At 32.1% G+C, this 23,185-nt stretch overlaps 1 protein-coding gene across 1 annotated transcript in view; it reads left to right on the plus strand.

Annotated features, from left to right (window-relative positions):
* Window positions 1-15,271: 15,271 nt before the first annotated feature.
* The window catches only part of LOC141295316 (runt-related transcription factor 2-like), a 79,348-nt gene continuing 71,434 nt past the window's right edge, over window positions 15,272-23,185 (plus strand). Inside the window, exons 1-2 of the mRNA XM_073826526.1 lie at window positions 15,272-15,376; window positions 15,519-15,642. Of these exons, the coding sequence (XP_073682627.1) occupies window positions 15,585-15,642 (58 nt within the window). The 5' untranslated portion in view covers window positions 15,272-15,376; window positions 15,519-15,584. The remainder of the gene's footprint in view (window positions 15,377-15,518; window positions 15,643-23,185) is intronic.

The raw sequence follows: 23,185 nt of genomic DNA on the forward strand, positions 1-23,185 counted from the left end.
CCAGTTGCACCGCTGATTTGAATTCTGTTAACCACTCACAATATGCAAATATGACTAGCGAGGAAAAGTCATGAATTCACACACCCTGCCTGCCCAGATTTTGACCAAAGTCACACCGGGCAGTTTGGCCTTTGCATCTGGGAGAAATACTGTGGATACCTGACGCGGAAATTTTGTCCCATACAATATTTTAGCCATAGTTATTTTTATGATATGGTCAAAAACTACAATTATGGCTGATACTGTAAATCTGTATTGCATTATTTAAAATTAATAATAATAATAATAATAATAATAAAGAACAACTTGTGTTTCATCAACCTAACCAAAAGATAACCCATTAATAAAAAATATAAAACATAAATAAATAGAAAAATATATAAAAGTACTTTATTAATTCATTCATTCATGTATTTATTTATTTTATAAACATATATTCTGCTCATCAAGGCTGCATTTATTGATTGGAAAATACAGAAAAACAGTAATATTGTTCTGGTAAATAACTGATATTATGGCTGATACTGTACATCTATATTGAATGTTTTTTGTTGTTTATTCATAATAAAAATAATAAAATGGAAAAACAAATCTTGTGTTTCATAGGCCTAACCAAATGATAACCCATTAATAAAAAAATTATAATAAAAAGATAAATATAAAATATTTTTTATTTATTTAATTTTAAAGAAATTCTCTAACGTCTTCAAGGCTACACTTATTTGATAAAAAATACAGAAAAAACAGTAATATTGTTACTAAAATCTATATTGCATGCTTTTTGTTGTTTATTACTAATAAAAATATGGAATGGAAAATGGAAAAAAGTAAATGTGTGTTTCATCAGCCTAACCAAAAGATAACCCATTAATAAAAATAAATAAAATAGAAATATATATAAAATATTGTGTTAAATTTTTTATTTATTTTTAAAGAAGCCACTTCTGCTTATCAAGGCTGCATTTATTTGATTAAAAATAAAGAAAAATCAATAACTGATGCTACACTGTAAATCAATATTGCATGTTTTTTTTTGTTTATCAATAACAAAGACCAAAAATAAAATGGAAAATACAAACAAAAAAACAGGCCTAACCAAAGGATAACCCATTAATAAAAAATAAATAAATAAAAATATATATATATATAAAATATCATCAAGGCTGCATTTATAAAAATAAAATACAGAAAAAACAGTAATATTGTTGTATTACTTGTGAAACTTGGCATAAAATAAAATGAAAATTGTATTAAATGTATTAATAATAAAAATGTATAATAAAATGGGAAAAAATACAAAACTTAATTATCAGCCTAACCAAAAGATAATCCATTAATAAACAAATAAATACATTTTATTTTTAAAGAAGTCTCTTCTGCTCATCAAGGTTGCATTTATTTGCTAAAAAATACAGAAAAAAACAGTAACATTGTAAAATATTATTACAATTTAAAACAATGGTTTTATATTTTAATATATTTTAAAATTGAATTTATTCCTTTAATGCAAAGCTGAATTGTCAGCATATTTACTTATTTTATACTTATTTCAGCACATTTAATCGTTCTAAACACTGACTTATTATTAATGTTGGAAATAGTTGTGATACCTGTAATACTAGAAACAACATACATAACTTTATATTTATTTATATATTTACTTTATATGTATTTATATTTTTTGAAAGACTAATACTTATTAATATTGATATTAATATGTATACACATAAAACAATTATGTAAGGAAAACCCATGCATATTATTATTATTTGCTTTTAAAAAAAACAGAAAATAAGTAAATAAATGATAAAACTATAAAAGGTCAGTGAACGATTCGTACCATAGCTAATAAAAATAAAGTGCATGGTCATAATCATTTTTTGTTGAATTGCTGTAAAAGGCAGGACTAAGCAAGACTAAAAGTTTTTTTTAACATACAATGCAAAACCTCCAAAAAGCCCACAGTGGCTTCATATGAGCGGCAGTACCTGACTGACTGTCCAGTATTCAGCCGCTATCTGCAAAGAGCACTCTCCACTCTCATTTAGAAATGAATGTTTTTGGCATCACACACATGAGGAAGAGCTGCCAGAAACACGGTCTCTGAAAATGATGAGAGACCTGCCAAAAACCTTGAAGTACTCCCAGACCCCGCTGTAAGAGGAAGGGAGAGCTGAATTACACTGAAGTGTGGTCCCTCTGAACGCTACCACATGTTAACACAAGCCTCTGTATCGTATTAGCTCAAACCACGGCAAATAGAGCAGATCTACTGTACTCCAGAGCGCAGCGGCTCAAAACCTCATAAAGCAGCTCGCTAAATAATCATCTTACTGGAAGACAACTGCCATTCGCCTGAAGGGGTGGCATGAACTCTTCTGACCAGACTTTAAGACAACAAAGATCAATATAAGGACACAATTTTATCGCAATTCATCATAGAGGAAAGTCTGTATACAATTCTCCGGATACAGCTCTGATGGCAATATCTGTTTAAATTCAACATGAAGCCAAAATTAATTCACTTTAATACGCAATTTTTAAAAAAAGTTTTTTAAAGTTAGCATTTTTCCTCATTTAATGTCCTGTTTATTTCTGTAATAGTACATTTCTAATTGAATATCTGATTTACTTCTTTACAATAAAAAAATAAATAAAAATTAAGCCATTTAAACAACTTTTCAAATTAAAAAGCTGACATTTTTTCTCATTTAATGTCCTGTTTATTTCTGTTATAGTACATTTCTCATTGGATATCCAAAGGACTTTCTTTAAAATAAAGTAAAACAAAATAAAATAAAACAAAATAAAATAAAATAAAATAAAAATTCTGCCTTTAAAACAACTTTTCAAATTTAAAAAGTTGACATTGTTCCTAAAAATGCTGCCATTAAATTACCTTTTTTGGATATCCTATTTTTTCCTTAAAAATCAAATAAAAATAAATTAGTAAATAAATAAAATAAAATAGTAAATGTCTAATTTAATATCCTATTCTTTTCTTAAAAATAAAATAAAAAATAAAAAAATAAAAAAATGAAATAAAATAAAATAAAATAGTAAATGTCTCAATGAAAAACCTATTCTTTTCTTTAAGCCATTTTTACTTTCATTTAACCAACTTTACAAATTAAAAAGTTGACCTTTTTCCTCATTTAATGTCCTGATTTTTTGTAATAGTAAATTTCTCATTGAATATCCCATTTACTTTCTTAAATAATAATAAAAAATAATAATAATGAAATAAAATAAAACTAAAATTATTTTCAAATTAAAAAGGTTTTTTTTTCAGATTTTCTCACTTACGTTCTTAAATAAAATTTCTGCCATTAAAACAACTTTTCAAATGAATTAGTTTGACATTTTTCACTCATTGAATGTCATGTTTCTTTCAGTAATAATAGATTTAAAAAGAAATAACATCCTGCCTTTAAAATAACTTTTTAAATGAAAAAATATTTTTTTCCCTCACTGAATACACCATTTACTTTCATAAAACAATAAATTCAATAAATAAAAATGAACTTATCAAATTAATTAGTTTGACATTTTTCCCTCATTGAATGTCCTGTTTCTTTCTGTAATAGTAAATGTATCATTGGATATCCCTTTTAGTTTCTTAATAAAAAAAAAAACAATAAAATAAAATAAAATAAAATAAAATAAAATAAACCTGCCTTTAAAACAACTTTTCAAATAAAAAGTTAAACATTTTTCCTGAATGAATGTCCTGTATCTTTCCCAGTAGTAGCATTACAGAGGTAAAATAGGTTACAAACAGCGCTTGATGTTGAACGTCAAAGTGAAGTACAGTCTAACTAGTGCAGAAACAGAATGTCGTGCACTACGGTCTAATCCAGCGAGCTTCTCTCTGTCAGATCCCATTTGCAAAAACGCTTGAGATGAAACATTTGTCTCTAAGGAGTAACTCTTCTACTATGACCGGCCTTTATTTGCGGCTGCATTTCATGACCTTACAGGAGCGCACCGGGAAAACACTGCAATAATGTCATCACGCTTCACAAAGACAAAACACACCAGCCGACGAGCTTAAAACGGCTTCAACAGAGGTGTCAAAATAACTCAACCAGATCCATATTACACTACACTAACTGCAAAATGATCAAAAAACAAAAGCAAACCAGACTATTCAGCTATTCAGGAAATATTCAGGTCCACATCAAGCACGGTTTGTAACACATTTGACCTCTCTAATGCTACTACTAGGAAAGAAATTGAGGAAAAATGTCAAATTCATTTTTTATTTGGAAATGTATTTTATTTGAATGTGTTTCATTTAAGAAAATAAATGGGATATATAATGAAAAAAAGAAAAAACTAACTTTTTCATTTGCAAAGTTCTTTTAAAGTCAAGATTATATTTTATTTTATTTTATTGTATTTATTTTTATTTAGAAAAGTTGCTGCAAAAACAGAATTATTTTATTTTATTTTATTTTGAAAATCAATGGGATATTCAATGAGAAAAAATGGCAAACTTTTTCATTTGGAAAATTCTTTTAAATGCAGGATTTTATTTAATTTTTAATTAGTATTTTATTTTATTTAGAAAGTAAAATGGATATTAAATGATGTCAAACGTTTTAATTTGAAAGGTTGTTTTAAAAGCAGAATTTATATTTTATTTTATTACTTCATTTTTTTAAAGAGAGTAAATGGGATATTCAATGAGAAATTTACTGTTACAGAAAGAAACAAGACACTAAATAAGGAAAAATGTCAAACTTTTTCATTTGGAAAATTCTTTTAAATGCAGGATTTTATTTTATTTTATTTTATTTTATTTTATTTTATTTTTTTATTCAGAAAAGTTGCTGCAAAAACAATTTTTATTTTATTTTATCTTATTTTGAAAGTCAATGGGATATTCAATGATTTTATTTTATTGTATTGCATTTTATTTAAGAAAATAAATGGGATGTTTAATAAAAAAAAATCAAACTTTTTCATTTGGAAAGTTCTTTTAAAGGCAGGGTTTTATTTTCTTTTATTGTATTTTATTTAGGAAAATAAATGGGATGTTTAATAAAAAAAATCAAACTTTTTTCATTTGGAAAGTTCTTTTAAAGGCAGGGTTTTATTTTATTTTATTTTATTTGAGAAAATAAATAGGATATTCAATGAGAAAAACATTTTCAGTTGGAAATTTTTATTTTTATTTTTTTTAGAAAGTAAAATGGATATTGAATGAGGAAAAATGTTGAACTTTTTCATTTGGAAAGTTCTTTTAAAGACAGGATTTTATTTTATTTTATTTAGAAAGTAAACGGAATATTCAATGAGAAATGTTTTTTTAACTTTTTCATTTAGAAAGTTCTTTTGAAGACAGGATTTTATTTTATTTTATTTATTTTATTTCGAAGGTAAATGGGATATTCAATGAGAAAAATTGTAAACTTTTTTCAGTTGGAAAGTTCTTGTAAAGGCAGGATTTTATTTATTTTCTTTACAGAGTAAATAGGACATTCATTGAGAAAAAAAATTGAACTTTTTAATTTGGAAAATTCTTTTAAAGGATTTTATTTTAAAAAATTTTATTAGAAAGTAATTGGGATATTCAGTGAGAAAAAAAGATAAAACTTTTTCATTTAGGAAGTTCTTGCAGTATTTTATTTTTATTTTTTATTTTTTATTTTCAAGAACACAAACAGCAGCAGAGGTGGCAAAATAACTAACTAAACCTAAAAATAAACCAGAATGATATTACAGTGCTTCATAAGAAAATCAAAATGATGAAGAAACAAAAGCAAACCTGAGTTACTTCTTCTTTGTATAAATCCATGTAATTAAAATATTGATTCACAAAATCAGGATATTGCACAACAAAGAAATGCTAGACCATCTCAGACATGACAGAAGTTATGAAGAACTGTTTATCAGACGAAAATCAGCGCTAAAATAGACACGGCACCAGGCTGCAACAGCAAAGCCAGGGATCTAATTCAGATATAAACAGCATGAAGACTGTAATGCTTTCTTAAATATTTTTGGAGGCTGATGTGATTTGCATCATTTCCTTTCATCCTTTTTAAGCTCATTACCACAACTGAGCGCAGGAAACATTGGGAAGCTCATTAGACATCAAAAACACCGTTTTGTTCGTGTTAAACACGCATCTGTCTCCAAGATCATTTCAAAATCAGCACAGTGAATGAAAAAGCGGTTTTATACTTAAGAGTGACATTAATGATAAGTAGTTAAAGATTTCCAAAAGATTTAAAATCACACTAAATGCATGCTTGACACAAATTACTAGTAAATGAGCTTGAGAAGCTGCAAAAAAAGCAAAAATAAAATAAAGAATAAATACTAAATAAATTAAAATTAAATTAAATTAATTAAATAAAATAAATAAAAAATACAAAATTAACACTTATTTCTTTTAACATTTTTGAATCTCTTTATTATAAACTCACCAGTATTTTATGGGTTTTCCTGTCTGAAAACAGAAAATAGAGGCACAAAAGCACATTAATAAAGAGCACAAGAGAGTTTTAAAGCTGTTTTGTCTATAAGCTGAATTTTCAAGTTAATTTTTGGGGGAACATTTTTAGTTTTATAAATAAATAAATTAAATAAATACATAAATACTCTTAAAATAATATAGTAATTTTGGAGCCAATATTGGGGGAACAGCTCCAATGTTTGATTTATAAATAAAAAAATAAAAATAAAAAAATAAAAATTCTCTCCCTGAAATTACTTTTCTGTTGATGTAAAATAAATTACATTAAATTAAATTAAAACATAAAAATACAAATATTTATCCCCTAGAAAAGACTTTTCTGTTTATATAAAATACATATTAAAATTAAATTAAATTAAGACATTAAAATATAAATATCTCCCTGAAATTACTTTTCTGTTGATGTAAAATAAAATAAAATAAAAATGTATCTCCCTGAAAAGACTTTTCTGTTGATGTAAAATAAATATACCATAAAATAAATGAAATTAAAACATTTAAAAAATAAAAAAAAATTATGTATATATTTTTTCTCTCCCTGAACATTTTTTTCTATTAATGTAAAATAAATATAAAATAAAATATAATTATAAATTAAAACATAAAAAATACAAATATTTATCTCCCTGAAAAGACCTTCCTGTTGATGTAAAATAAAATACAATACAATAAAATAAATAATTCTCTCCCTGAAATTACTTTTCTGTTGATGTAAAATAAATATAAAATAAACTAATTAAATTAATTTAAAACATTAAAAAAATAAAAATATTTATCTTCCTGAATAGACTTTTCTGCTGATGTAAAATAAAATAAAATAAAATAAAAATGCATCTCTCTGAAATTACTTTTCTGTTCTGTTGATGTAAAATAAATATAACATTAAATTAAAAAACATTAAAAATTATTTCCCTTCCTGAAAAGACTTTTTTGTTGATGTAACCAAGATCAAATGTACAAGAAAATATGAAAATAAATGAATACCATAACAACACCTGATTTAAATCAAACTGCAATGGATCCAACGAAGTCACACACAAAAAAAAATCATAAAATATATTACAGGGGGAAAAATCATAAAATACATTACTAACATATAAATAAAATATATGCTTTATTTGCAAATAATGCATATAATAATAAAATTATTTTCTGTTATTTGTGGTGGACTGTGTGTCCAAAATGTGTGAATTAAAAGTCCAGTTTAAGCTCTCCGATCAACAAGTGTTGCTTGCTTTTCAGCTCCTTAGACAAACGAAAAAAATAGTTATTTGTCAAATAAAGACTTAAATGACAGTGTGACATGTTGCGCCGCATGCAACGTCATGTTAGACAGCATGCGTGTGTGACAGTGGTGAGTCACGGCCTCGTCAAACGTCACTCAGAGCTCAAAGCGCCAGTTCACCAGGCAAGCAGACTTGTGATAATTGTCAGAAATAACAGGTTCTTTTCCTTTAATTGCCATTCTCACGATGTGCCCATGCCGCAAGCGAAAGCCACTGGGGTTGGCGAGACCTGCCAAGTGCGATCTCGTCGTGTCCCAGAGTTCTGCGATGTGCTGAATGCGTAAACAGCAGTTCAGATCACAGATGCGGTTTAACTCGTCCTGACCTTCGCCAACATGACCCACAGCGTTTCGCATCAGCAGGTCAATTTGGCCGTCAACGCTCGCAAAAATGTCCTAGGGACTGTCAATTATGGAATTATATTTTGTGAGAATATAAAAGACGTCTGTGCACTTAGAAAACAAACTGCTTGGGTTGCAAAAAAAGATTACAAATCAAAGAAGTTCAACAAAAGCACCGGCAAAAAAACAAAAGCAACTAATGAGCACTATTTACTATGTGAATGAATGCTCCTTTTCTTATTCTGCATGATTATTCAGTACGTTATTGCCTAAGGCAATAAATAAATCAATGAATGAATGAATGCTCAAAATACAGTAATTTTCAAGACGATTTTTGGGGGAACATCTGCAATTTTTAGTTTTAGAAATAAAGTTAAATAAAATAAAATAATACAGGATTTTTTTAAGTGAATTTTTGGGGGAACATTTAGATTTTTAGTTTTATAAATACACAAATAATTAAATACTTTTAAACAGTACAGTCCTTTTCAAGCTAATTCTAAGAGGAACATCAGCAATTTTAAGTTTTATAAATAAAATAAAATAAAACTGAAAATATTACAGGATTTTTTGAGAAAATTCTTGGGGGAACATTTACAATTTTTAGTTTAAAAAAAATAAATAAAAAATTTTTTTAATATTACAGTAATTTTCAAGCCAAATTTGGGGGGAACATCTGGAATTTTTAGTTTTATAAATAAAATTAAATGAAAAATAAAATAAAAAATAAAATGAAATAAATATTACAGGATATTTTTAGCCAATTCTTGGGGGGAAATCTACAATGTTTAGCTTTATAAATAAATACAGAAATTCTCTTAAAATATTACAGTAATTTTCAAGCCAATTTTGGGAGGAACATCTGAAATTATTGTTGTTTTATAAATAAAGTAAAATAAAATAAAATATTACAGTAATTTTCCAGCTAATTTTGAGGGAAACGTCTGCAATTTTATAAATAAAATAAAATAGCATGAAATAAAATAAAAACATTAAAAATATATATTTCTCTCCCTAAAAATAATTTTCTGTTCAAATAAAATAAAATGTTGTTGATGCAACCAAGACAAAACAGGAAAGGAAAAAATAACCAATAATATCATAACAATTAGATTAGATAATAAATAACCACACTTAATTTAATTTAATTGCAATGGATCCAATAAAGTCATTTTCCTTATCTGATTACAAACGGTCAAGAATTTTAATTTGAATTCAAAAAATGTATTTCTAATATATAAATTCTTAAAGAGTATTCTTTAATTTCAAATAATAAAAAGAAATTTCTTAAAAATCATTTTTTAAATCTAGGTTTTACATCTGGAGTATATTTTTGAGCAAATTTGGAGCAAATTTTATATTAAGCCTTTTTCAACTCCTTGTGACAGCTAATAATAAAAATGCAAAACTTTAAGAACAAAAAGAGGTTATTTGCATTGTGTATTGACGGCAAAATCAAGAAACATCAATCTGTATGACTCCCCAATTAACAATTCCAAGCCCAATTGATGTCACTGATTAAATTTAAACTAACAAACGTAACCTCTTAACGTTTTATTTATAGAGCATGGCTTTCAACGGTAAACTCATAAGCTCTCTAATGTATGAAGGTGAGAAACGTCTCCTGAAAGCATTAATGCGCACTTCCTCCGGCGGCCAGGAATAATGTTCAGCATCGAATGCCCTGCTCATGCCTGTGTGGTCCGAACTGAAGCGGGCCAAGCTAAAGCCGGGCCTAAGAAGGGCACACACACACAAGGACCACAGTGAAGCCACGCTCGCAGGAAGACCACCAGCGCTCGGCCGACAAAGAGCAGATATTCGCAGCGCCGCTGACGTGTTCAGAGACAGCAGAAACTCAGCGGCATGAATGAAAATACAGTCTGTCTCGTGAGCCGCTATAATTAGCAGAATGTGCAGTCAGGAGTTTCTCGTGTGACCTTCCAGTGTGAAAAATCACTCAATTCTGAGGTGGAAAACGAAAAATGGAAATACATTTGCTGAGAAAGAACCGCGTTTATACATTTGCTAAGAACTCCCTGCTAACGTTTATTTGCACACGCTGGCTGTGTTGTTTCAGCATCTGAGTCGCTAAAGGAAATACACAAATCACATTAACTTCATTAATACACAGCTTGTTCTTACTGTGATTGATTAATCAGTGCACTGGTAGTTTAATACAACATAATCAGCCTATAAAATAGGTTAGGGTCAGGGGTTAGGTTTATTTAAAATAAAATAAAATAAAATAAAATAAAATAAATTTAAAATAAAATTTTATTTTTATATAAAATTAATAAGATAAGATTTTAAAACAAATTTTTCTAATTCTTAGTTTTTCCTTATTGAACATCCCATGTACTTTCTTAAATAAAATAAAATAAAAAACACAAAATAAAATCCTGTTTTTAAAACTATTTCTGTCAATAAATAATTTCAATTTTTTTTTTTTTTTTTTTTCCTTATTGAACATGTACTTTCTAAAATAAAATAAAATAAAATAAAATAAAATAAAATAAAATAAAACACAATAAAATAAAATCCTGTTTTAAAAACAATTTTTGTCAATAAATAATTTAAATTTTACTTTTCACTGAGTATCTTTTGTATTTTCTAAAATAAAATAAAGTAAAATTAAGTAATATAAAATAAAATAAAAATCCTGCATTTAAAACAGCTTTTGCAAATGAAATATTTTTTACTCACGGAACATCTAATATAAAATACAATAAATTAATTGAATAATTTATTTTTCTCATTGAACATCCCATGTACTTTCTTAATAAAATAAAATAAAATAAAATAAAATAAAATAAAATAAAATAAAATAAAATAAAATAAAATAAAATAAAATAAAATAAAATAAAATAAAATAAAATAAAATAAAATAAAATAAAATAAAATAAAATAAAATAAAATAAAATAAAAAATAAAATAAAATAAAATAAAATAAAATAAAATAAAATAAAATAAAATAAAATCCTGTTTTTAAAACTATTTTTGCCAATGAAAATATTTGACATTTTTCTCCTCACTAAATATAAAAGATACTCAGTGACAAGAAAAATGTCTAAATAAATAAATAAAAATCATGCCTTTAAAACATTTGAAACATTTTTACTCATTGAACATCCTTTCTTAAATAAAATAAAAAAAATTGAATAAAAATCACGCCTTTAAAACAACTTCTGCAAATGACACATTTCTCCCTCATTGAACATCCCATGTACTTTTAAAAATAAAATAAAATAAAAAAAATTCAATAAAATTCACCGAGTATCCTATTTACTTATATCTTGCTCTTAAGGTAAAAGATTAATCATTGTATGGTTTTTATATAAAATAAAATATTAAAACACAACAAAATAAAGTCAATTATAAAACAAAAAAAATCAAATAATAAAATCAAAGAAATCAAATTGCAATGGATTTAAGTCACAAGCAACATTTTCCATACATTTAATAACAAACTGCTAAAAAAGAAAATTTGCATTAATAAAATATTTCGTTATTAAATTCACTAAATTCTGAGGTGGAAAATAAAGAATGGAAATAAATTTGCAAAGAATAAACTGTGCTCCTGCTAGCATTTATTTGCACACGCTAAAGAAATTTACACAAACATCCCATTAAAATATCCCATGGTTTATCAGCAGATTTATGTGGGCGGTAATAGTGCAATGTTAATTGTGTCAGGAAATGGATAATAAATAGCTTTCTATAATGAGCCTCATTATTGTGCAAAAGAATGACAATGATGTCATTAGAATGTAAATATGCATGACACAAAGCTATACCAGTGTAGAGTTTCAAGCTTAAAGGGAAAATTTACCTCATGCTGTTCTAAACATGTATGTTTCTTTCTTCAGTTGCGGTACCCATTGACTTCCAGTATTTTTTTCCACTACTATGGAAGTCAATGGCTACCCTCAAATGCCTGTTTATCAACATTCTTTAAAATATCTTCTGTGCTCAACAAAAAAAAAAAAAAAAAAAACTCATACAGGTTGAGGGGAGTAAATAAAGACAATTTCATTTTTGGGTGAACTGTCTCTTTAAAAGCATTCAGTATGTCTATTTACATTAAACTTCATATGACTTTCTGTGTTAACTGACCAAGCGCAGTAATGCATTTGTCTGATCAGTTTGGTTCTCAGACATTTAGGGAACGAACGGTCTGCTCTGCTGTGGGAGAAACATTTCCTGCCATGACCACAGCACATCCTGAGCTGAGATATTATTAGTATAAACATCAGGAGATCTTTACATTCTCTGAAGAACATATGAGTGCAGACATGCCTTCACGATGCTAGGCTTTTGTGGATGGTTGCTAGGGTATTGCTGTGGTTGCTAGGGTCTTCTGAGTGCTTGCTAGGGTGTAAAAGGTGGTTGTTAGGCTGATCTGACTCAAGTTACAAAAAACTAGTTAACGCTTATGCAAGGGTGTTTCTAATAAAGTGTCTATGGGATTTGACAGCATTTTTTCTTCTGACTGCCGAAATCAGTCTAAATTTTCTTCCTTTGATTGAAAGTTGTGAAAACACTATAATGGAGTTTTTCTTTTGTTATTTGAGCAAATGTGAATGCAAAAAATTTATTTGTGGTACTCTCCCATTTACTGCTCTCAGATTTTACCCAACTATGACGACTTCCGCTATGAGAAACCCGGAAATGTGAGAAAGGTCCATCGTGTATTGGTTGATAGACTGATCTGATTTGGGTAGTTGCTAGGCTGATCTGGGTAGTTCCTGTATTGTTTTAAGTGGTTGCTAGGCTGAAATTATCTGAGCGGTTGCTAGGCTGTTCTGGATGGTTACTAGGTTTTTCTAAGTGGTTGCTAGGCTGATCTGACCTGAGTGGTTGCTAGGCTGTTCTGTACGGTTGCTAGGTCGTTCTAAGTGGTTGCTAGGCTGTTCTGTATGGTTGCTAGGCTGTTCTGTACGGTTGCTAGTTCGTTCTAAGTGGTTGCTAGGCTGTTCTGATCTGAGCGGTTGCTGGGCTGTTTTGGATGGGTGCTAGATTGTTTAAGTGGTTGCTAGGCTGTTCTGTACGGTTGCTAGGTCGTTCTAAGTGGTTGCAAGGCTGATCTAATCTGAACGGTTGCTAGGCTGTTCTGGATGGTTGCTAGGTTGTTTAAGTGGTTGCTAGGCTGTTCTGTATGGTTACTAGGTTGTTCTCAGCGGTTGCTAGGCTGACCACAATGGAAATAAGTCTTTGGGCTTTATTGTGTTATCCCTGACTATTTATGTATTTTAATGTATGACACAGAGTACTGTTTTCATATTTTATTTTATATTTAAGTAGTCAAATAAAATCAATCAATCAATCAATCAATCTGATCTGAGCGGTTGCTAGGCTGTTCTGGATGGCTGCTAGGTTGTTTAAGTGGTTGCTAGGCTGTTCTGATCTGAGTGGTTGCTAGGTTGTTCTGGATGGTTGCTAGGCTGTTCTAAGTGGTTGCTAGGCTGATCTGATCTGAGTGGTTGCTAGGCTGTTCTGGATGGTTGCAAGGTTGTTTTAAATGGTTCTTAGGCTGATCTGATCTGAGTGGTTGCTAGGCTGTTCTGGATGGTTGCTAGGCTTATCTGATCTGAGTGGTTGCTAGGCTGTTCTGGATGCTTGCTAGACTGATCTGATCTGAGTGGTTGCTAGGCTGTTCTGAATGGTTGCTAGGGGGTTCTAACTGGTTGCTAGGCTGATCTAAATGGTTGCTAGGTTGTTCTGGATGGTTGCTAGGCTGATTTGTTCTAAGTGGTTGCTAAGCTGTTCTAAGTGGTTACTGGGCTGATCTGAGTGGTGGCTAGGCTGATCTAATGAGTTTCTAAGCAGTTCTGTATGGTTGCTAGGCTGTTCTAAGTGGTTGCTAGACTGATCTGGATGGTTGCTAGGATGTTCTGGGTGGTTGTTATGTTGTTCTGAGTAGTTCCTACATTGTTCTGAATGGTTGCCACAGTGTTCCAAGTAGTTGCTAGGCTGATCTGAGTGGTTCTTATATTGTTCTGAATGGTTGCTATAATGTGCTAAGTGGTTGTTAGACTTCTTTGAGTGGCTATGATGTGATATATGATGTTCTGAATAGTTTCTAGGTTGTTCTAAGTGGTTGCTAGGCTGTTCTAAGTGGTTCCTGGATAGTCCTAAGTGGCTGCTAAGCTGTTCTAAGGTGTTTAGGCTGTTCTGAGTTGCAGTTCTAAGGTTGATAGGCTGTTCTAAGCTGTTCTAATGTTGCCAGTCTGGCTGTTCTGAGTGGTTGCTCGGCTGATCTAAGTGGTTGTTGGGCTTTATAAAGTTCTGAATAGTTGCTTGCTAGGTTCTTCCAAGTGGTTCCTAGACAGCTCCGAGTGGTTGATAAGCTGTTCTAAGTTTGCTAGGCTGTTCTGAGTGGTAGTTGTAGGGTTTTCTAAGCTGTTCTAAATTGTTCTAAGGTGCCTACTTACTGGTCCAAATCAAACAAGTTCACTCTCAAGTGATATTCAGGTCTGTGGCTCAGCCCCTCCTTAAACTAAAGTGTCGGTCTAAATACTAGTAAGTGTAATTTTGATGTTGAACTCACATCACACACCAAATTCAGCACAGCACCTAACATGACCCCGAAACAGAAGAGGGAGAGAGAGAGAGAGCACGAGGGCTGCAGGAGCACATGTTTTTCCGCGCTTACACAAACACCTGAGGCGCGCGCTCTGACCGCGTGCCAAAATCCAAACCTGTGAGGCGCGCAAAACAGACGGATGAATCACGGCCGCTAATGCGCTCGTTAACGCGCCGCGGGGCGTCACGGGAGCCAGACGTGATCCAAGAGCCAACACAGCGACTGTCATTACGCAACCTGACACACCTGAAGCGAGGACGAGACGCACCACGGAGAGTTAACAGGCACAGGAATGAGAGCGGGACGCGGAGAGGCTGAGAAAGAGAGAAAATCCAAGCCCCTCGCTTTCGGATTGACAGGAGCTGAGGTTGTATCCCGCTGGATGTGAGTAGGAAACGCAGGACCACTGACAAGAGGGCTGAACCCTCTCGGCTGCTCTGATGTCACCAAACACATGACCCAGCCTCTCCAGTAACAGCCCATCAGGAGGGGAAAAAAAGTGTGTTTTAAAGCTTACACGTTTTTGGATTGTGAGAATGTCTCATTCCCCTCACAAACAACCACAGAACCACAAGTGCGGTGCACGAGATTTCCCCAGGACGACAGGAGGGAGCCACTGGGGCGTAAATGGTTAATCAGAGTGGGTCAACCCCAGTCACAGAGACCCAACGAGTCAGTAAGTACGCTCTAACCACACTCGTATATGCCGTCGATATCTGTGCCTGAACACTCTGGGAAGCGTGCGGCCGTGCGCCGGCTGCTTTTGTTTGTTTGCCGTCGCTCGCGTTCAGATGCCTTGATATGATTTGTGCTCCCAGTTTAGGACTTCAAGGGTCACCACGACCTCCAGAGGAGGAGAGAGCCGAGGAGATCCACGTGCGGCTATGGCGTCTAACAGTCTTTTCAGCTCGGTGACTCCGTGTCAGCAGAACTTTTTCTGGGGTGAGTGCTGTGCAAAATTATTTTCATTTCACTGCGGTTCAGCGGCGGGTCACACAGAAGGCGAGCGGGTCGATAACCGACGGCGCACGCGCACGCCAAAACTCGCCGTGTTTGGGTTCGCGTGCGGGATGCCGACTTGTTTGTGTAAGTTAAAAACACATATGTGGGACGACCAGGCAGAGACAGAGAAAAACCCTTCTGGATGTATAAACATTCACTCTGTTTCAATTTACACAGCTACATTAGAACAAGATGTGGAAAAGCTGCAACGGTGCACGATCTGCAGCGGTTAATTCCGATTGATAAATGGTTAACGAGGGAGCTTGTATTTATTCTTATGAATGAAAAGTGCTTAAACAAACACGAGCCGCTTTTTATTTGCGTTCAGCTTAGTTTAGGCTTTCTCAAACATGCAGAGGAAATAAAATGGAGCTTTTTTTAATAGACAAAGTCAAAAGCAAAGCTTGAAAATTGAGTCCGGCGCACAAAAAAAGCCACATGTAAAACACAATCTATGCAAAACCTATTTGAATACCTCAGCTATTCAAAATATACTAACATGTAAAAGCCAAACAAATCTCCATCTTATCACACGGCACGTATGGAAATACAAATACAAAACGCTGTTGACAGAGCGATCAGAGATTGTACTTACAGTATTTTCCTCATCAAGTTTCTCATGTTGACGTAATCGGAGGCCCTTCTAGACAAACGTATGGAGGCAGGATATTGAGTCCGAGCCAGACAGCGTGAGCTTCATGGTTTTGTCATCACTGTCGATGCACATCAAGGCGTTCGAGGTGGCGTCTCTAATGCACGAGGCCACAGAGGCACGTTACACCTCACATGCCCTGAGTGCATTAAAATATACCGCTTTACATTATTGCATGCTAACGTATTCAAAAAATACACCTTTGTTATAAATACATCCATTTCAAGTGCCTTGCATTGATTCAAAGGACAAACTGGCACTGGACAGCCGTTGCTTTAGAAACAAAATTGAAAAACCATTTAATTTCCCAATTCCCTATGAAAACAAAAAGCTCTTAAACAAACATGCAAACTCTTTAATTTCTTTTCATTCGCATTCAGCTTAGTGTAGGCTTTTTCAAATATGCAAAAGGAAATAAAATGCCAAATAAATCTCGATTTTTAACAAAAGGGGACAATAAAAGTCGAGGTCCGACACAACATCCTGTTGTTCCAGCAACAAAATAGAACAAACATCTAATTTTTTGACTCCCAATAAGCACTTCAGCATGCAAACACTTTGTGTTTAGGCTTTTTGAAACATGCACAAGAAAACTAAATGAGATTTTTAACAAAACGAGCTGCAGAAGGGGTCTATAAAAGTTTTTGACGTCTAATATAACACTTGGTTTAGCATCAAAATTGAAAAGCCACTGAAATGTATTGATCCATATAAGTTTAAAAGCTACTAAACGAACATGCAAAGACAGATTTCCTATTTATTTGTTTTCAGCACAGCAAAATAAAATAAAATGCCAATTAAATGGAGATTTTCACTAAAATACGTTGCATAAAAGTTTTTGAGGTCCGATATAACATACTGTTGTTTTAACTTCTTAAATCATATAAGTTAAAAAGCAATTAAACAAACATGCAAACAATTTTCCTATTTATGTTTTCAGCACAGTCAAGGCATATTCAAGCAAGCAAAAGGAAATAAAATGACAAATCATTGGAGATCTTTACCAAAATACGCTGCATAGGAAGGTCTAATAAAAGTTTTTGAGGTCAGATAGAACATGCGCTTGTTTTAGCATCAAAATTGAAAAAAACATTAATTTTTTGATTCATACAAGTTAAAAAGCAATAAAACAAGCATGCAAACATAACTGTCCTATTTATTTGTTTTCAGCACAGTCTAGGCTTTTTCAAGCATGCAAAAGGCTCAAAATACGCTGCGTTAGGGGTCAGAAACGTTTTTGAGGTCTGATACAACATACTTTTGTCTTAGCATCAAAATAGAAAAATAATTTAATTTCTTGATTCTCTATAAGCTAAAAAGCACTTAATATGCAAACACTTTAATTTTCCTGTTTCTTTGCGTGCATCTCAGTTTAGGCTTTTTCAAACATGCAAAAGAAAAGAAAATAGCAATTGAATGGAGCAGAAATTGTTTTAAAAAATTTTTTTGACTTACAGCACACTATTGTGGTTCTAGAATCAAAATGGAAAAAGGCGAAAAACATCTTATTTACACAGACTTTTAAAAGCCATTTACAAAGAGACACAGCCAGCGATATTCAATTTAATAACTGGATTGTAACTATATTTTACATTCATAATTGCATGTTATATTCGATTTAGGTTTAGAATAAACCTTTAAACTTAAAGCAGGATACGCTAATAATGACGTACGCACTAAGTGGTTGTCTAGACACTAAAATGTTGAAATTCGTCCTACAGTGCTTAAAATTCAACGCAGCCTGAAATATGAGAGCGCACTGCAGCAGCACAAACATCTTGTCACATATCCCCGTTTACACAAACACAAACATTATGAATGTCGTTCAGACTCCTTCAGGTGACGAACGGCCGTCACATGCAACACGTACAGATGTTAAACAAGCTCTTGGCAAATTTTGTGGAGCGTCACTAATCAATTAGCAGCGTGTTGTTGGGCTCAGAGGTGACATGTGCTTCTCATTTAGAGCCAGCGCTGATATCCTGGCCTGGACTGAGCGGATTCAGTCAGCTAATTGATAATCACATCTCTCGTTTACACTAGAAAAACAACATTAATGGACGAAACGCGACCTGGGTAAGCAAACCTCAGAGAGCGAGCAGGCAGAGATGATATGGCCAGGGAAATTTAAATGCTCAATTATTTTTTATTTATTGAAAAAGAAGGAATCATTCGACTGAATAATATGCATTGTAAAACAAATGAAATGAAAGATTTATGCTCTTTGCTTTCTTATCTGGATTGTTTTATATCATCTTAATTTGGGAGGAAAAAAAGTTTGCATTTATTTTGGCTTCAACATCAAGGACCTCTACGTTTTATAACGTCGTATTGCCAACAAAAGGCTTGAAATAATTTACGCCATGTGCGACACGTTAGAAGCAAATCGCTGCATCTCTCAGAGCATGTGCATTTCCTTAACGTGAGTTTGTCACTAACGTAACGCGTGCGATAATCTGTCTCCAAATCTATAATTACCCGTTCACGACCGGACAGCTTCAAGAGACCGAAATCAATGATAACGGACAGTGTGTCAAGGAAAAAAAGAGAGAGAGAGAGAGAGAGAGAGAGAGAGAGAGAGACATGAACAAGAAAAGGAAACATAATTAGACAGATTACAGAGTGAATGGTAAGAAAAATGAGCTTTGATTCCTCCGAGGACGAGGTTGTAATGTGATATGAGACACGCTGATGCAGGAGTTCATTTTTGCTGGAGCTGCTCAAAGCAAACAGAGAAACCAGAGGAGAACAAATCAAAACGTCTGAGAGCACTTCTTGGTATTTTGTTTAAGTTTTAGGAGTTTGAACATTTGACAAAGAAAAATAAATGCTTTAAATTCTGCACTATTTAGAACAATTATGTTCACTAGTTTTGGTCTGATTTGCTATGCAATTTAAACAATGCTTAAAAAGCATTGTCTTCATTTATTTTAATTTATTTTTAAATGCATGATCGCAATACTACAAAACTGCATTTAACTTTAAAGTTCATTTGACTTCAAATGCAATCAGAACCCTATAATCTGCTAGACAGCACACCAAGAACGACATTTCCATACTAAAAAAAAAAAAAAAAAAGCGCGGCTTCTCTCATGGAGATCCTGCGCCACACACCGTATCCAATGTGCTTCTCGACATGACAAAGAGGGGCATTGATGTCTCATACAAACTTGGAGGGAGCTTCTTAGAAAATAATCAAACACTTAACCATGGAGTCTCGGTCGGCCAAACATAACATTAAAAGTGGGAAACAATAAATAGTCCCATAACACGAAGAGACCCGACTTCTGTAACGTGGAAACCCAGTCAACAAACCATCAGAGTGGCCACAAACCATCTTTAAATCATAGCCAGCCAACCCAGCGCCTCTGATATATCACCGTTTGAAGCTGTCGCTGATGGAAATATACATGAAAATACAGAATTCATAGGCAGTGGATTGTGTACGAGGGACGGAGCCAATGGTTGATGTAAGTGTATTTAAAGAGGAGGATTATAGAGCTGGAATCCAGACAAACAGCTCCGATAATGAATGGCCCCCTCATACCGCCAGCTCAAAACGTCCTTCGGACCGTCTCAGCCATGACAAGGAGGAATAATATAGAGATTTTTGATTTAAAGAGCAGTATTTTACAAATAGATTTCTTAAATTGCAATAATAAATAAATCTGTTTTACTCCTTTTCTAATTTAAGACAACAAACCCTGTTACAAACAGGGTTTCTTGAAGGTAAATCTAAGAATATTTAAAGACCAAGTATAAAAATAAATGGCTGAATAAATAAGCTTTCCATTGATATATGGTTTGTTAGGATAGGACAATGTTAGGATAGTGATTAGCAATGCATATTACTAATCAAAAATTAAGTTTTGATATATTTACGGTAGGAAATTTACGAAATATCTTCATGAAACATGAACTTTACTTAATATCCTAATGATTTTTGGCATTAAAGAAATATCGATAATTTTGACCCATGCAACGTATTTTTGGCTATTGCTACTTAAGATTGCTTTTGTAGTACACATATCTGCCAACTGGCTCTGAAAAATCAACTCAAAGCAAAGTACAAAGTTTCTATTGCCTATTGACAGATATTTGCTCTTGTTTTAAGCATAAACTCACTTAATTGTATTCGATTTCTTCGAAAAAAAGACTTCATATGATCAGTTTGCATCTCCAGCTTGTGTCTTGATTTAAGGATGTTTAGATTTGAAAACAAAGCAAAACTACTGAAGATGATGTTCAATTTTGTTCATCATTTGCAGTTGCACTTGGGTGGCTCTTTGATTTAGGACCTTTTTAAGGCCTTCATTTGTGGACGGGTGCATTAAAACCTTTTAAGAGCTGCAGAAACATTGTACTTTTTTTGCATGACAATTTACATGAAAAGATGAGCTGATTTGAGATCTTTTGCACAAAAAAACTCACATGATCATATGAGTGTCTAATTTGCTTTTAATTAAATCACCTAGAAATGCTGCTGAATTGCTAAAGTATTTTCTACTTAAACATTGTTTCAAAATGTCCATGTCTAAATAAAAAGGCAGTGGTTTTAGACTTTCAAATTTCACTGTATACATATTTAGCCTATATATACACATTTGCTGAATCAGCTTCTTGGCTTCCTTTGGCACTGCGGTCATGCAAAATCTGACTTTAAGAGGACTAAAAAAAAAAGTTCTAAAGCACCAAAAAATATCTACATCTTTACCTACAACATTTGACCATTTTGATGTAAAAGGCCTCCTAGGTTTCTTATTTGCTTTCCTGGAGCAATTGGCAAATAGAGAAAGAGTATTGCTACAGAAACCCAGCACTGTACAAAGAAATGACTAACAATCCAAAGCAGCTTTTTCATTAAAAAATAAATCACTTTAATATTGCTGAATTTATCAGGTGATTCATGAGTCCTTCTTTCTCCAGTAAATGTATCTTGATTTAAGGATGTTTAGATGTTTGTATTAGAAATTAAAACTAAAATACTGAAGAAGACGTTCCTTTTTTTGCAGTTGCACTTGGGTGGCTATGAATTTAAGGCGTTCTGCTCTGATTTGAGACTTTTTTAGGGCCTTCATTTGTGGGAGGGCGAATTAAGATTTTTTTGCATGACAATTTACATGAAAAGATCAACTGAAATGGACATGATCTATATTAAAAAGCATGATTTAAGACTTTTTGCACACAAAAAACTCACATGATGACATGAGTGTCACTAATTTGCTTTTAATTAATCACCTAGAAATACTGCTGAATCTTAAGTATTTGTTATTTGAACTTTGTTTAAAATATTTCATCATTTTCATGTCTAAATAAAAAGGCAGTGGTTTCAGACTCATTTGCTGAATCAGCTTCTTGGCTTTCTGCGGTCATGCAAAATTTGACTTTAGGAGGACTAAAAAGTTCATTCTAATGCATCTATATCTACAACTTTACCTACAACGTTTGCATCAAAAACACTGGCACATTTTGATGTAAAAGACCTCCTAGCTTTCTTATTTGCTTTCCTGGAGCAACTGGCAAGTAGAGGAAGAGCATTGCTACACTGTATATTCCTTTTTTTTTTGCAGTTGCACTTAGGTGACTATGAATTTAAGACTTTCTGCGTTGAGACATTTTAAGAGCTTTTTTGCATGACAATTTACATGAAAAGATCAACTGAAATGGACATGATCTATATTAACAAGCATGATTTGAGATCTTTTGCACAAAAACAACATACATGATGGCATGAGTGTCAAATTTGCTTTTAGTTAATTACCTAGAAATACTGCTGAATTTTAAGTATTTTTTAAACGTTTAAAATATTTCAAAATGTCTAAATAAATTAAAAAAACAGTGGTTTTAGACTTTCAAATTCCACTGTATATATATTGAGCCTATGTATATATTTGCTGAATCAGCTTCTTGGCTTCCTTTGGCACTGTGGTCAATGCAAAATTTGACTTTAGGAGGACTAAAAAAAATCTAAAAATATCTACAACTTTACCTACAATGTTTGCATCAAAAACACTGGCACATTTTGATGTAAAAGGCCTCCTAGGTTTCTTATTTGCTTTCCTAAAGCAATTGGCAAGTAGAGGAAGAGCATTGTTCCAGAAAAACTACACTCTACAAACAAACGACTAAGAATCCAAAGCAGCTTTTTCTTAAAAAAAGAAATTACTCTAATATTACTGAATTTATCAGGCAAATCCATGAGACGTGCTTTCTCCAGTAAATGTACAGTATCTTGGTTTAAGCATGTTTAGATGTTTGTATTAGAAAATAAAACTAAAATACTAAAGATGATGTTCTATTTTTTGCAGTTTCACTTGGGTGACTATGAATTTAAGACTTTCTGCTCTGATTTTTAGAGCCTTCATTTGTAGAAGGGCGAATTAAGACTTTTTAAGAGTTTTTTTTTGCATGACAACTTACATGAAAAGACAAGCTGGAATGGACATGATGATCTATAGTAACAAGCATGATTTGAGAACATTTGCACAAAAAAAGCATCACATAATCACTTAAGTGTCACTAATTTTCTTCTTAATAATCACCTAGAAATAGTACTGAATCTTAAGTATTTGTCATTTAAGCTTCTTGGCTTCTATTGGCACTGTGGTCATGCAAAATGTGACTTTAGAGATACTAAAAAGTTCATTCTAATGCATCTAAAAATATCTACAACTTTACCTAAAACGTTTGCATCAAAAACATTGGCACATTTTGATGTAAAAGGCCTCCTAGGTTTCTTATTTGCTTTTCTTGAGCAATTGGCAAGTACAGGAAAAGTATTGCTATGCAAAACTACACTGTACAAACACACGACTAACAATCCAAAGCAGA

This window comes from Garra rufa, chromosome 21 (genome assembly GCF_049309525.1).
Source record: "Garra rufa chromosome 21, GarRuf1.0, whole genome shotgun sequence".
NCBI lineage: Eukaryota > Metazoa > Chordata > Actinopteri > Cypriniformes > Cyprinidae > Garra > Garra rufa.